Source organism: Olea europaea, chromosome 12 (genome assembly GCF_002742605.1).
Source record: "Olea europaea var. sylvestris chromosome 12, O_europaea_v1, whole genome shotgun sequence".
In the NCBI taxonomy this organism is placed as follows: domain Eukaryota; kingdom Viridiplantae; phylum Streptophyta; class Magnoliopsida; order Lamiales; family Oleaceae; genus Olea; species Olea europaea.
The window spans coordinates 9,362,745-9,375,640 of NC_036248.1; the positions used below are offsets into that span (position 1 = coordinate 9,362,745).

Here is a 12,896-nt window from a genome sequence, read left to right on the forward strand (position 1 = left end):
TAATTCTAAAAATCATTATTTTCAAAATTTTGCATAACCTTCACCTAAGCTCAGAGCTTATCTTTACCATTTAGTCATGCTTTACATATTAACTTCATATTATCTAGCTTAAGTTCTTAAAATAATTTGAAACTTGATCGTGCATATATTATTGGAAAATGTATTTTTTTTTTCTCATTGTTTTGGGCTGTGTAGGATTATATTTTTAGATGTATATGACTTTTACGTTTTTAATGTATTTATTATTTGATTTAAAATTTTTTAATATTATTTAATTAAATATTAATAAACACTCTTACTATTGCGGCCGGCAAGAGTCAGCTGCCGCCCTAGCTGACTCAATATTCTAGATCCGCCACTTGGGGGATGCAATCCACAGATTGTGTGTAGCAGTTGAGAGCAACATTTTTCAGTGCCAGTAACATAGGCACAAGTTATCTAACAAATGAAATTTAAAGACTGATGCTTCTCAGCATTTATGTATAGAACAAACTGACAGGGCCGTTTAATTATTTTTTTCATGTGGTGAATGTTACCTTGTGTGTGGTTCTGTCATTTTTTGTTTCCTTTTTTCTTTACTTTCTCTTTGAGTACGGCCAAAAGCTAAAATTATTCTGCTGAGACCATGAAGTTAATTAAGTGCTACTTAGTTAATGGGATGAGTTTTAATGAGCTGCTTGCCATCATAAATTCATAAATGCGAGTATATTAGGAAGGGCTAATTACTGACTGGGAGAAATTAAATCTAAAAATTTCAGGTAACTGATGGCTGATGTTAAAAGCCATTGTGTGGACCAAGTGGAGCTGTACTTGCAAAAAGAGATAGTTTAGTTGATAAATTTATAGGTCATACTAATCTTGCTTGATGTATAATAGTAAAATTTATTCTTGGTTACTTGTAATTGGGTACACAGTTGGGGGACTCGGGGGGAATATGTATCCATATCTTCAATCGTGTAACTTCCAAACTTTAGATAAGCAGACATGGCCAGGAAGCTAAACACAGGTTGAGGTGAACACGTGTTTCTTACTTTTTGGCGTGAAAAAATTGTCATCTGTATTTAACAAAATTGTAGTGGCAATAACATGGTATTCAAGTAGGGCCAAGTGGCATGTTTTTTATTACTAGTTTTTACATTATCATTATTGAGCAATCTATTTCCCTAATAATTGGCTCCCTGCACACTGCCTGCCCCAAGGACAGCACGCTGTGATGGCATAAATGTTGAAAAATGATCCATTAATTGGCTGTCAAAAGGTGGTGAGTTTGAAAATCTACATAAGTTTGCTTTTTTCTTTCTATTTTTTTGCTTATCTTTAAATGTATTTTGGCACTTGAATAATCTTTTAGCTTCCTTTACAGCTTCATTTTTGGTTTGTTTCATAATCTGTATGTACATTAAAATGTCATTCAAATCTTTCTAAAGTATTATTCACAGCGTGTTTCAGGGGGTATCATTCTTGCACCAGAAGGAATTAATGGAAGCGTATGTGGGACCCGGGATTCCGTGGAAGGGGTTCTCGCATTTATCCAAACTGATGAACGCCTAAAGGGACTTAGACGCGTTGAGTCACCTGTTAGTCCTGAGGAAGAAGCTATTCATCATGGACATGCAAGTAGTTCTCCTCTGGCTGCTGGGGAGGATGCTCCCTTCCGATGGGACCATGTGAGGGTCAAGCTAAAGAATGAGGTAGTACTTACTGACCTAAAACTATAAGATCAAGCGATTTATTTTGAGCTTAAGTTTTTCCTTTTTGGATATTTTTTAGGTCTTCTTTCAGCAATTTTCAGTTCTAAAAGTTATAAATTTTGTATTGTTCATAGATAGTTACACTTGGAATGCCTTCTGTGTCACCTGTTGAAAGAGTTGGAAAGTACGTAAGTCCAAAGGATTGGAATGCATTGATTAGCGATCCAAATACTGTAAGTGGCTTTTCTCCATTGCAACTGCTGCTTTCTAGTTTATTTTACATGGATGCTTACTATCCCTTAGCATTTTAAATTACTATTGATATCAATGATATTCTGAAATTGGTCTTAAAAGTAATTACTTTTTAAGTCCTTGTTGGATTGGATTTGTTTGGAGGCTTTCATGATAGATACTGACACCTCTTTTTATCTCGAAAGTTTCGAGCAATATATATTCGATGTTCTCCTCATGTCAACATTGGGCAGTTTTCCACTGGGAAACATCTCCTTACTATTATACTTATGTACCATAGAGTACACCTAATTTGTTATATTCCATTTACAAACGTAATAGGCTTTGCAACTGTGATTCTGTGTCTTTCTAACTTTATCATTGACTTAATTTTACAAAATTTAGGTGGTGATTGACGTACGCAATGACTATGAAACTAGAATTGGGAAGTTCAAAGGGGCAGTTGATCCTTGTACAACAGCATTCAGAGAATTTCCATTTTGGGTGGAAGAACAGTCCAAGTTGGTTGAATCAAAGGACCGGATGGTGTCTGCAGGTTCAATTGAAACCACAGAAAAGCAAGTTGAGGAAAAGGAAAAGAAAATGCCACCCCGGGTGGCAATGTATTGTACTGGTGGGATTCGGTGTGAGAAGGCTACGAGTTTTCTCATAAGCAAGGGCATTAAAGAGGTGAAATTTTTTCTTTTATCATCTTTCTGAGTTTCTTAAGAGTTAACATTTTGGTTGATGTTCATCATATGGCAGTCATGTACTTCAATTATATTCCATATTGTTTTTTAGTAAACGTCATTTATGGCATGCATACAGTGTTTCCTGCACACTCAAGCTCATGCGTGGATTTTTGATTGGTTAACCTGATGTGTCCCCTTCATTGGTGCTTGACTTGGGTCTACATTCAAGATTCTTGAATTATACCATGAACCTTGATCGATACTAGTACAATTTGTACCAGTCATTACCCAAATGATCTCATTCATGTAGAACTCACCTGATTTTGATTCCAGGTTTATCATCTACAAGGTGGAATTTTGAAATATCTTGAGGAAGTGCCTAGAGAAGAGAGCCTTTGGGAAGGAGAATGCTTTGTGTTTGATAAGCGAGTGTCAGTTGAACATGGGCTGGCCCAAGGAACTTATAAACTTTGCTACGGATGCAAACAACCAGTAAATGATGCTGACATGGAAGCTCCAGAATGGGAATATGGAGTTTCCTGTCCATACTGTTATTCATCAAAATCAGAAGAAGAGAAAGAGAGGGCAAGAGCTCGACAAAGGCAGTTTGAGGGATGGGGTATAATTGGTGGTCCAGACAAAGGCCGCAAACCCTTAAAAATAATCAAAGCGAGAGGTGCTAAGGAGATGCCAAGTTCAATATAGATGTTTCAAAATCAGTTTAAGAGAGGGAATGGTCGCCTCTCCGTTTTGGCTAATCACTGTGAAAGGACCAGTTCCTAAGCAGAGACTGTTTTCTTTGCCTCATCCTTGCTTTAGTTTCAGATAGTGGCATGTTCTGGAGATGTTACAGTTTGATCGAAAACTAGGCTAAATTGTCAGAAAATTGATCCCTAAAAATGTGTAATCCAAATCCATTTGGGTTGGATCATACCTCAACAATCCTTTTAGATTTTGGTCGCTCTTAAGAGTTCAGTTGCTGTTGAAGTGCATCCCTCCATTTATGTGGATGTCTAATTTTGAGTGCTTTGCCAACAGTTACTAGCGCAAGAGGTAAGCCTTCACATTCTTTTCCAACTAGGTTTGCTATGTGCCCTTCACAACCATGGTGTCATTAGAATTCCTTACAACATTCTTGAAGAGTTTCGTAGCGTTAGAAAATGGGAACTTTTCAATGTTGATTTCTAGTGACGCTATGTTGTGAAGTATGGTAAAGTAGTAGAAGAATGTGTAGGCTTACCTTTTGCACTAGTAACTGTTTGTAAGCACTCAAAAATAAAGTTCCACATAAAAGGAGGGATGCTCGTCAAGAGCATAATTTGGTATAAATATTTGAGATTACACTGCTTTCTAGCGGTCAATATTTTGCTAAATCAGCCCATTCTTGATCAACAACTGGATGCTATTCTTTCATGAATTGATATTACATAAGGATCATTGCTTAGTATTGGATTCGTACTTGTTGAAGTTTGTCGCAGTTACTTTGGGGATAAATGTTGCTAGAAATGGTTTTTGCGGATTGATGGTGAATCGTTGTTATATATTATAGAATGATGGATTTTCATTTTGGGGTAAATGTTTCTGAAAATGGATTTGGTAGATTTGTACTCGTTGAAGTTTGTCGCAATTTTTTGGGGATAAAGGCCCAACTCTCACTTGTAGCAACTGGAGTGTATTAGAAGAGAGAAGAAAGATTTTTCGTTCATAAACAACTGTCCATGTCTTGATTCTTTTGTACACAATTTTTTAGCTCTTTAGGTCTGTGAAACACTAAGCTTACATTGTTTTCCTCCGCCAGTCTTTAAATTTTGCTGTATAACCAGTTCTTTTTATTCTAGTTGTTTTAGGAATTGTTGTATCTACGATTCAATAATTGAATAATTGGTATTCTTTCTATAACCCCTCGCTCATTAAATAAAAAAGAAGAAAATTGTGCTATATACCAATTATTGAATCGTAGATATTAGCTCATGGTTTATACAGTCTTACACTCCCTGCACATGGAGGGGGTGCACGAATATTATATTACACGTGAGTCCCCTTCTATGTGTAAGTCTGTGTATACACCATTGTGTAAACGTAGCACAACCTTATATAATAATCTGTTTATTATCTAAAGATAAATTTATTGAAATTTAATTTCAGTCAAAGTCAAACAATTAATATTAATCACATCTTTTATAGGTTTCACAATTTTTCAACTACACATTTCAGAAACTTATATTACAATATATTAAAAAAATCTAATTTTAATTCTCATAAAACTAAAATCGGCAAATTATTTTAATTTAAAGGGTAATCTTAGCTCTTGTTTGCCTGTCATTAAAGTAGGAAAATGAGTTTTAAAATAGTGCATTTGCAGATGATGCGTTGATTAAGAAGTAAAAATAAATAAATAATAATACTATATTCTAAAAATGTGTGGTTGAAATTGAGTTTGAGAGGAAAAAAAAGAATTTTAAAATAATGGTAGACAAATAGAGGCTTAGATGCATTATATTTTATTTGCAGTTAAAATTTTCAACTTTTACTCGTTATAACACTATTCTTAACTTTTTTCGACACATTCTTATCTCAATTAACACAGCAAATATCTCCAAAAGTCCCTTGAGAAAGCATCGAATGAATTTTTTACAAATCATATTTTCAGAAAAAACAATAAATACAAAAAGTGCATCAAAAGTTTTTTCTCATTTTATAACACAATTTTTAGACAGTATTATCGTCAAGAATGAGATTTGTTAATTAACAAAATGTTGGGATAAAAATTTGATGAAAAGTTACAACCATAAGTATATTAATGATTAAAAGTTAATTAAAATGTGATGTTGGGCATTTTTTCTTTTTAAAACATATTGCCCTGCACTTGTATCGCAATTAAATAGTAAATAAGCACTCATAAGTTTTTCCCAAACGGAGCCTTATGCTACTCCAGATGGCAAATCCTCACACTACTGAGATATTCTCTAGTAGCATATCGACCGCACGATCAAGTCGGATCGAGTTACACCGCCGCTTCAGCCCCGATTATCTCCGTCGAAGCGGCAACTAAAACTAGGGTTTCAGTTTTCTTGTAAGACGAGCTTACCGAACCTCTTCCTGCATTCGATTATCTGATTCTGTAAGGTTAATTTCGCATGCCCTTTTTGATTTTCAATTTATGTGTGATTTGTAGAAAAAATCGTCTTTTTGTTGTTGTTGTTGTTGTTAAGGTTGATTTTCTTTAATGTTTTTGCCCCCGAGTTAATATTCTTATTCATATTTTCATTTTTAGATCTTTATGTATGAATTGCGTCTCTAATCCCTAAGAATGTCTTTCTTGAGGAGAGGGGGAAGGATATGAGAATGTCTGTGACTCGTAGAAACGGATCATTATGGGTGAAAGGTTTCAATTTGATTTGGCTTCATTCTTTTTTAGATCTGAAGCTCCAATTCCGTGAACCGTTGTTACTTCCTTTCTGCAAAAATGTAGTACTGACTCCAGTTTTTTTTGGGACTTTTGTTGTCTTTATATTTGAAGGTTTAAGTTATGCGCGATTGTGCTGTTTAAGAAAGCTTTTCTAATAAATTTTGTTTCGTTCGTGTAGAGACTTTATCTTGAAAGACTGAGTTTGTCATGTTTCCAGGTTCTTCTTTTGCTTCTGATAGATTGTGTGTGATGGAGAAGGAGCTAAACGAGCTTTTTGAGGCAGTGAAGAAGGCTGCAGATGCAGCAGAGAATTCACCTGGAGAGGAGGCACGATGCCTTGATGCATTAGAACAGCTCAACAAGTTCCCCATCAGTTATCATCTCCTTGTATCCACACAGGTAATATTGAGTTTCTGATTTTTCTGGTTTATTATCTTTCTACCTTTCAGGAAATATTGTTACTGTTGATTCGCTCAATAACATTCTATGTCATAACCAGTGTAACTGAGTTTTGAATTTGGGGCACTAAATGTCATCTTATAAAGGGTGTGATTTGGAAAATGTAAATCAAATGTTAAATTGGGATAATTAACTGATATTGTCCTTAGATGCCATTACAGAACAAAAGTAGAGCCATTTTAACCCATTGACTTGCCTTCAAACATTTACCACCAGGCAGTGCAATTTTGAGCCCATTATTGGCACAGCTGGCCAGATCTGAATCCTAGAAACCACAAGAGTCAATGTGACATTAACTACAAACAATAGTGAGTTAAAAGTTATTGTTTTTTCATCCTGTGACTAAATCAATGTTTTTCCGTATTGAAAATTCAACTGGTCCTAAAGGCGCATCCTACTCCAAGTATAAATGACGTGTAATGACCCCAACTTTTTAATAGATGAATAGAAGTTATGGTGTGACCATAATCAATCTCCAGTATTGGCAAAACTAGTGTCAAACAAATTTGTTCAGCAACTCAAATTTATTATCCAATTCCAAGTAATTAATATATTTTGACAAACTTTATGCATTAAAACTTGCTTTAAGTTTACAATTTAATCCATACACTCAATATTAGATTTGGCTGTCCGTATTTGCATGAGTTATTTATAAGATATTGATTTATCTTTTGTCTGTCCGGTCTTTGTTAGGACAGTGTTCTGCTCAGTCATCTATACTATAGCCATATTTTCTAGTATCGAATCTCTTGCCTTTTATTAACCAAGAAAATTCATCCTCCTGATGTATAAATTTTACCTTTCGCCTCGATGAGTCAGATTCCGTGGCGGAGTGACATTAAAGCATCAAAAGAAGAGAAAAGGGGGACAGACAACAAAGAAATGTAAAATGGGGTGGGTGATATTGAAATTCCACCTATGTATTCTACAAAGCTGGTTGCCTGGTCCAGTGTTGAAAAGTAAACTTAGATTGATTTCAGACAATTCAAATATGCCTTCTCCTCTACTCATAATTCTGCCTTAAGAAGCAATTCTAGTTGATGTATCCTTACGTCCAAGCAGATGTGTTCCATATGAATTGGAACTTGGAAGTTCCAATCAGACCCCTAAAAGTTTTCAACCACTTGTTCATCCAAGTGCCTCTTTTTTATATTTATTGCTCAGTTCTGAGATGGAGAACTTTTTGTCAGTACTGTTTTCCCTACCTCCTACTGTGGGTTTACAAGTAAAAGTGTCCCAAATCTAAGATATATGCGAATGAGTACGAGGTTATAATATATTCATCTTAGTTATTTGAGGAATTGCAATGCTAGTAATGCGCACTAATGATTTGATGAAACGCTTGTAGAATTGTTGTAATTAGAAGTGTTCAAATGAGATTCAAAACCATCTGTCTTGATTTTCGAAGCCTGAAAACTTTTAACTGAAATTGATGCACATACCAGTTTAGTTGGTTCACTGTTGCAACGAATTTTTGTCAGACTCATGGTCAAATATAGTTTCTTACATTCAGTTTCATGTTGCATTTTGGATTCGAATAGATTCACGTGAATAAAATTGACAACCTAATAAAGGAGAGAGGGTATGGAGGTTGGGTATGGTGGTGTCAGGTTTGGTTGAAGCCTTGTTAGGTGGCAGTGGTGACTTGTATAGTTAGTGTACACTGGAATTGTAGCAAAGGAATGACGGTAATGGTATAGCTGAAAGTAGTTATTGGGTTTTTTTGTTTACTTTTGAAATTTCTCTTTTCCAAGTGAATACCTAGTTTGAATTCTCTGCCCATGGAAGGGGCAAACAAACTCATTTAGTTCAGCCTTTGATGCTCGACCTCTTCGAAATTGTCGGATTACCTGTGTCGGACACGACACTACATGGGTATGAGTATGGGATATGTGTTGGATCCTTCAAGTTTCTGCCGGACACTTCACCGTTTTTACTTCTTCTTTCTTCTTTTTTTATTTTCCTTTTCTTTTCCGTTTCTGCTCTGTATAAACCTAATGTCGTCTCTGAGAGGATAGAGAAAGGCGATGGCACTAGTTTTTCCCTCCTTTTTCTTTCTTTTTTCTTCTCATTTTTTTCTTTTTTTCCCCTTCTTTTTCTCTTTATATTGGTGGTTTAGGATTTTGTTTGTATAAAATGAAATTGAGTTATGTAGAGTGCTACCTAATGCTCCACTAAGTCTAAAATGCAATCAAATCCCTCATTTTTTATTTTATATAACATTTAGTAATTAACTTTCCATAATTGAAAACTAAACACCAAAATTCTATTTTATTCGTCTTAACCTCTTATTCAATACTCATTTCCTTCTTTGCGAAGATTCTATTCTTTCGACTTTGTTTCGTTCTTATTCTCCTTTCTCAGAAAAGGGGGACATTACCAAAGTAGAAAATTACTAACAATTGTTTTTTGTTCATTCAAAATGACATCTTGGGTTAGTCAAAAAATTGAAGCTTGAAAGACGTACCCACATACTCGTGTCTGAAATTTGGACTCTTTTTAGACATGTCCCCGTATCCTATATTTTAAAAAATTAAAGATCCGACACTTGGATATGTATCCGTACCCGTTACCCGTGTCCGATGCCGAGCATCATGGAGTTCAGCAGTGATTAGAAGTTAATAACCTGATGGTAGAAGGTAGTGGGCATCGAGGTAACTTGCCATCCCATGCTGAATTTTTATATTTTATTTATAATTGTTGAAAGCTGCCTGAGTGCAAAGCAAGAACGTCCTGCATATTAGTTTTTGGGCTCCCCTCATCTCATCCAATGATTTTGTTCTGGTTTGTAAGGTGATGTTTATATTGTAATTGCTGAAGAAAACATAAAATCTTAAGAAAAAATTATTACTAAAGTACTCATTTTCTCCAATTAAAGGTAAATAATGATGTTTGCTGTACTTTTTAATAAATTTATAATGTTGTGCACCTAATCATCAGGGGGCCTTTGGTGACTATGTTCACAGTGTTCACATAATAACATTTCATCCTTAATCATGGTAACACAGGTTGATGGCAAACGGTGTCTTGAAACTTGAAACCAATTCTTCTTGTCATCCTTCTATGATATGGTCTTTCTGATTTATCGGCCTACTTCCGAAGAAAAATGTGTCTGTCTGTTCTACCTAGTTCAAGAAATATTCAGTGCATCAGGTAGAGAGATTTTAATCTTTAAATGTGGTCCAGATAACAGAAAACATATGGACACTACGCGTTGCTATTTTCATGGATGTTTTCATGATTTTATTGTTTTGGACGCATAGTTTTCTGGCAGGCTTTCCCTGTTTCCCCGTAAAGTTATTCTGGTTGACGTTACTTCTAAGATTTTCTTAATTTTTATTTCCCTTGCTTGTTCTCCCCATTCCTAACAGTAAAAATTATGTTTCAGGTTGGGAAACGCCTCCGACAACTGACGAAACATAAAAGCCACAAGATTAAGGTTTTGGCTTCTGTTGTGGTTGACGTGTGGAAGAATATAATTGTCAAGGAAACAATGAAAAACAAGAATGGAAGTGTTGATAACGATTCTGTGAAAGCTGAACCAACGGTTGCTGTAATTGATGGGAGCAGGAAGTTTCAAAGGACAAGCTCTGTGAAGATTGAGCAGGGGAACTCAACAGACAATGGGAATGGGAAGTTGAAGAGAAGTAATCCGACTAGTACATCGAACTCTGAAAAGTTAAGGAAGTCGGAAACTTCCAGGAATGGGAAAAAAGTTGAGAGGGTTGATGTCCAGACATCAAAGAATGCTGCCGGAGAATCTGTACAGAATGAGAAAAGCATTAAAGAAGAAAAGCCGAGTTCTGATAGGCAAAAACTGGCATCAGACCCCGTTGGTCCTCCAAAGCTGACTTCTCCTGTTTATTGCAAGGACCCAGTGAGGGACAAAATCCGGGAACTTCTTGCAGAGGCTCTGTGCAAAGTCTCGAGCGAGGTCGATGGTGATGATCTAAGAGATCAAGTGTGTGCATCTGATCCTTATCGAGTGGCTGTTCTTGTGGAGACTGCAATGTTTGAAAAGTGGGGTAAATCCACTGGTGCTCAGAAGATGAAATATAGATCGATAATGTTCAATATTAAGGATCCAAAAAATCCAGATTTTCGGAGAAAGGTCCTCCTCGGGCAGTTTGAGCCACGTGCCATTCTCGAACTTGCACCAGAAGAAATGGCCAGTGATGCGAGGCAAATTCAGAATGAGAAAATCAAACAAAAAGCACTGTTCGAATGCGAGCGCGGAGCAGCGCCTCAGGCCAGCACTGACCAATTCACCTGTGGTAGGTGCAAGAAGAAGGAAACAACATACTACCAGATGCAAACTCGAAGTGCAGACGAACCAATGACCACATTTGTGACGTGTGTAAACTGCAATAACCGCTGGAAATTTTGTTAGATTTGGAAATTTCCAATTTAGATGATTAGCTAGCTAGGTAATTTTTCTTGTTTTACTATGATTTTTTATAAGGTGTATTTTCTCTACGCCTGCACCTGAGCAGAAGGCTAATTAGTTGTAGGAGAAACTATCGTAAGGACCTCATATTTGAGTTATTTATATAAATTTACTCTGTTGTGATAATTTGTGAAGCTGCAAAAGCTGTTTATGATCATGTTTGGCTATCACAGCTCAGATTTCATGGGACTTTCTACTAAAATTTACCATCAAAATGTATAGAAAAACTTATATTTAAGAAAACCAAACAGGGGCATACTACAGTAACGAAAATGCATTCTCTTGAAACGCTAGAAGGAACAAAACTATCTCAAAAGAACATCGTATTATTTTATTTGTAATGGAAATTCTCGTATTACGTGTAACATCAATCAACTTCATTTAAACAAAGTATATTACTAGATCCAAAGGATAATTCTACATCATTCTTAAAAGCTCCAAATCCCAAATATCCAGTATCTAGTAAGGGGAAAAATTAAAAGGCAAAAGGAAAAATAAGTAAATTATAAATAAGCACTTAAATTATTCATCAATAGAAGAAGTGCCTTCTTTTAAAGCCTTGAAAACTCTAGAACTTCTGTCGAAGATTTGGGCCCTTCTGTTGTAATCAGTTGCCTCTTTTCCTTCATCTTCCCCCATAATTGCTTCTTTTTCTAAGCACTCCAAAAGCTCAACCACCCCGCCACTCTGTCTGCAATTCTCTTTCCATTTCCCTATAATCTCTTCTTCCATATTCATCTCCTGCAAATTCCTCTCCAGTTCCCAACCTACTGTGCCCCCTTTACAGCACTTCAAACTCCCGAAGGCGTTAAAATTTATAGAAACTTTTGGCTTAAGATGAATGGAAGAATAATTACTTATTTTTGGTTTAAGTAAAATTGGTGATTGAAAAGGATGAGTTTTGACATGACTAGGTAGAAATGCCTCCATAGCTTATATTAATAAAATGAAATTTAAGGAATTCAAAGAATACTGAAGTTTATATAGAGTTTGGGGGCGTAATGGGTTTGCTCCACGTGTCACTGGACAAGTTGAAGACGACACGTGACATTTAAGATGCACGTGGCAGACAAAGGATGGGCTGCTAGAAGATTCCTTGTACAATTTTGTCATGTTTACTGACTTATAGATTGGCAACGCTTTAGGAAATCCCAATAAATGTAGTATAAAATGTTGAACTGTAACCTTGAGGGCTCCCACCATTTCGTTCCTAGAGTTTTGTGTGAAAGATAAATCGCGAAATGTGCTCCAACAAGTCAGGAAACAGGAGCTATCTGTACACTACACCCACAAGGAGTTCAATTCCATGTCTCAGAAATCGAACCCTCACACTGCGACTGCCAACAAGATGTAAGATAACAACAATCATATCCTTTGCACCACTAGGCTATGTACTCGGGGGCCATTAGGAATTCCCAATAAATGTCATATAAAAGCTCACATGTTAGGAATTTTACAATTTTAGTGGCCAAGCAAAAGAATTTTGAATGGATATCAGTGGTTTGCGTTATCAATCAACGTTGAAAATTAAGAACTCCTTCATTTATAAATATGTGAAATTGATATGAACACTAAAATTAGGATTTTATTTGTAAGACCGTAGCGTAATAAAAATAGAAGTAAAAGAATATATAAACAGAGTAAATAATTAGGTGATTGTTTATGTCAATATACCAATATACTGACAACAATTTTCGTAATAAATTATAAAAATATTCAAAAACATAGTATAACAAAAAATAACATGGTGTCAATATAAACGCATTATTCTAAAAAAATATCGAAAGCGATTTCCGATTATCACCTTAACATTAAAAGTTCATTAAAAATTTGAACAAGAAATAAATAATTTCAACAATATTATTTGAAATAAAAGATGCTAATGTTATTTTTACTTATTTATGTGCTGTCCCATTCAACATGTGTAGTCGATTTGTAGATGATCCATTTGACTATTATTTTTTGAA

General features: G+C 35.5%; 2 protein-coding genes across 6 annotated transcripts in view; both read left to right on the top strand.

Annotated features, from left to right (window-relative positions):
• The window catches only part of LOC111405524 (rhodanese-like domain-containing protein 7), a 5,529-nt gene extending 1,125 nt beyond the window's left edge, over positions 1–4,404 (top strand). Inside the window, exons 2-6 of one of the 2 annotated variants that reach the window (XM_023034454.1) lie at positions 759–1,261; positions 1,440–1,691; positions 1,826–1,924; positions 2,328–2,612; positions 2,948–4,404. In XM_023034454.1, coding sequence (XP_022890222.1) covers positions 1,223–1,261; positions 1,440–1,691; positions 1,826–1,924; positions 2,328–2,612; positions 2,948–3,319 — 1,047 coding nt within the window. In that variant the 5' untranslated portion in view covers positions 759–1,222 and the 3' untranslated portion in view covers positions 3,320–4,404. The remainder of the gene's footprint in view (positions 1–758; positions 1,262–1,439; positions 1,692–1,825; positions 1,925–2,327; positions 2,613–2,947) is intronic. The other variant, XM_023034453.1, reaches the window with a different exon arrangement.
• Positions 4,405–5,513: 1,109 nt separating this feature from the next.
• Positions 5,514–11,063, top strand: LOC111405525 (transcription elongation factor TFIIS-like). 4 transcript variants are annotated; one of them, XM_023034457.1, is made up of 3 exons: positions 5,514–5,740; positions 6,263–6,422; positions 9,871–11,063. In XM_023034457.1, exons 2-3 carry the CDS (start codon positions 6,273–6,275, stop codon positions 10,870–10,872), a joined length of 1,152 nt encoding a protein of 383 aa, XP_022890225.1. In that variant the 5' UTR covers positions 5,514–5,740; positions 6,263–6,272; the 3' UTR covers positions 10,873–11,063. The 4 variants fall into 4 exon arrangements, with proteins under 4 accessions (XP_022890225.1, XP_022890226.1, XP_022890223.1 ...); XM_023034458.1 differs by having other exon boundaries at positions 5,514–5,735; XM_023034455.1 differs by having other exon boundaries at positions 5,515–5,740; positions 6,241–6,422.
• Positions 11,064–12,896: the final 1,833 nt, after the last annotated feature.

What these genes read in the sequence shown, in the direction of transcription:
- LOC111405525 (XM_023034457.1), top strand. Translation starts at nt 6,273, where the DNA reads ATGGAGAAGGAGCTAAACGAGCTTTTTGAGGCAGTGAAGAAGGCTGCA. An exon ending in ATCTCCTTGTATCCACACAG is followed by an intron (nt 6,423 to 9,870) that starts GTAATATTGAGT and finishes ATTATGTTTCAG; the next exon opens with GTTGGGAAACGCCTCCGACA.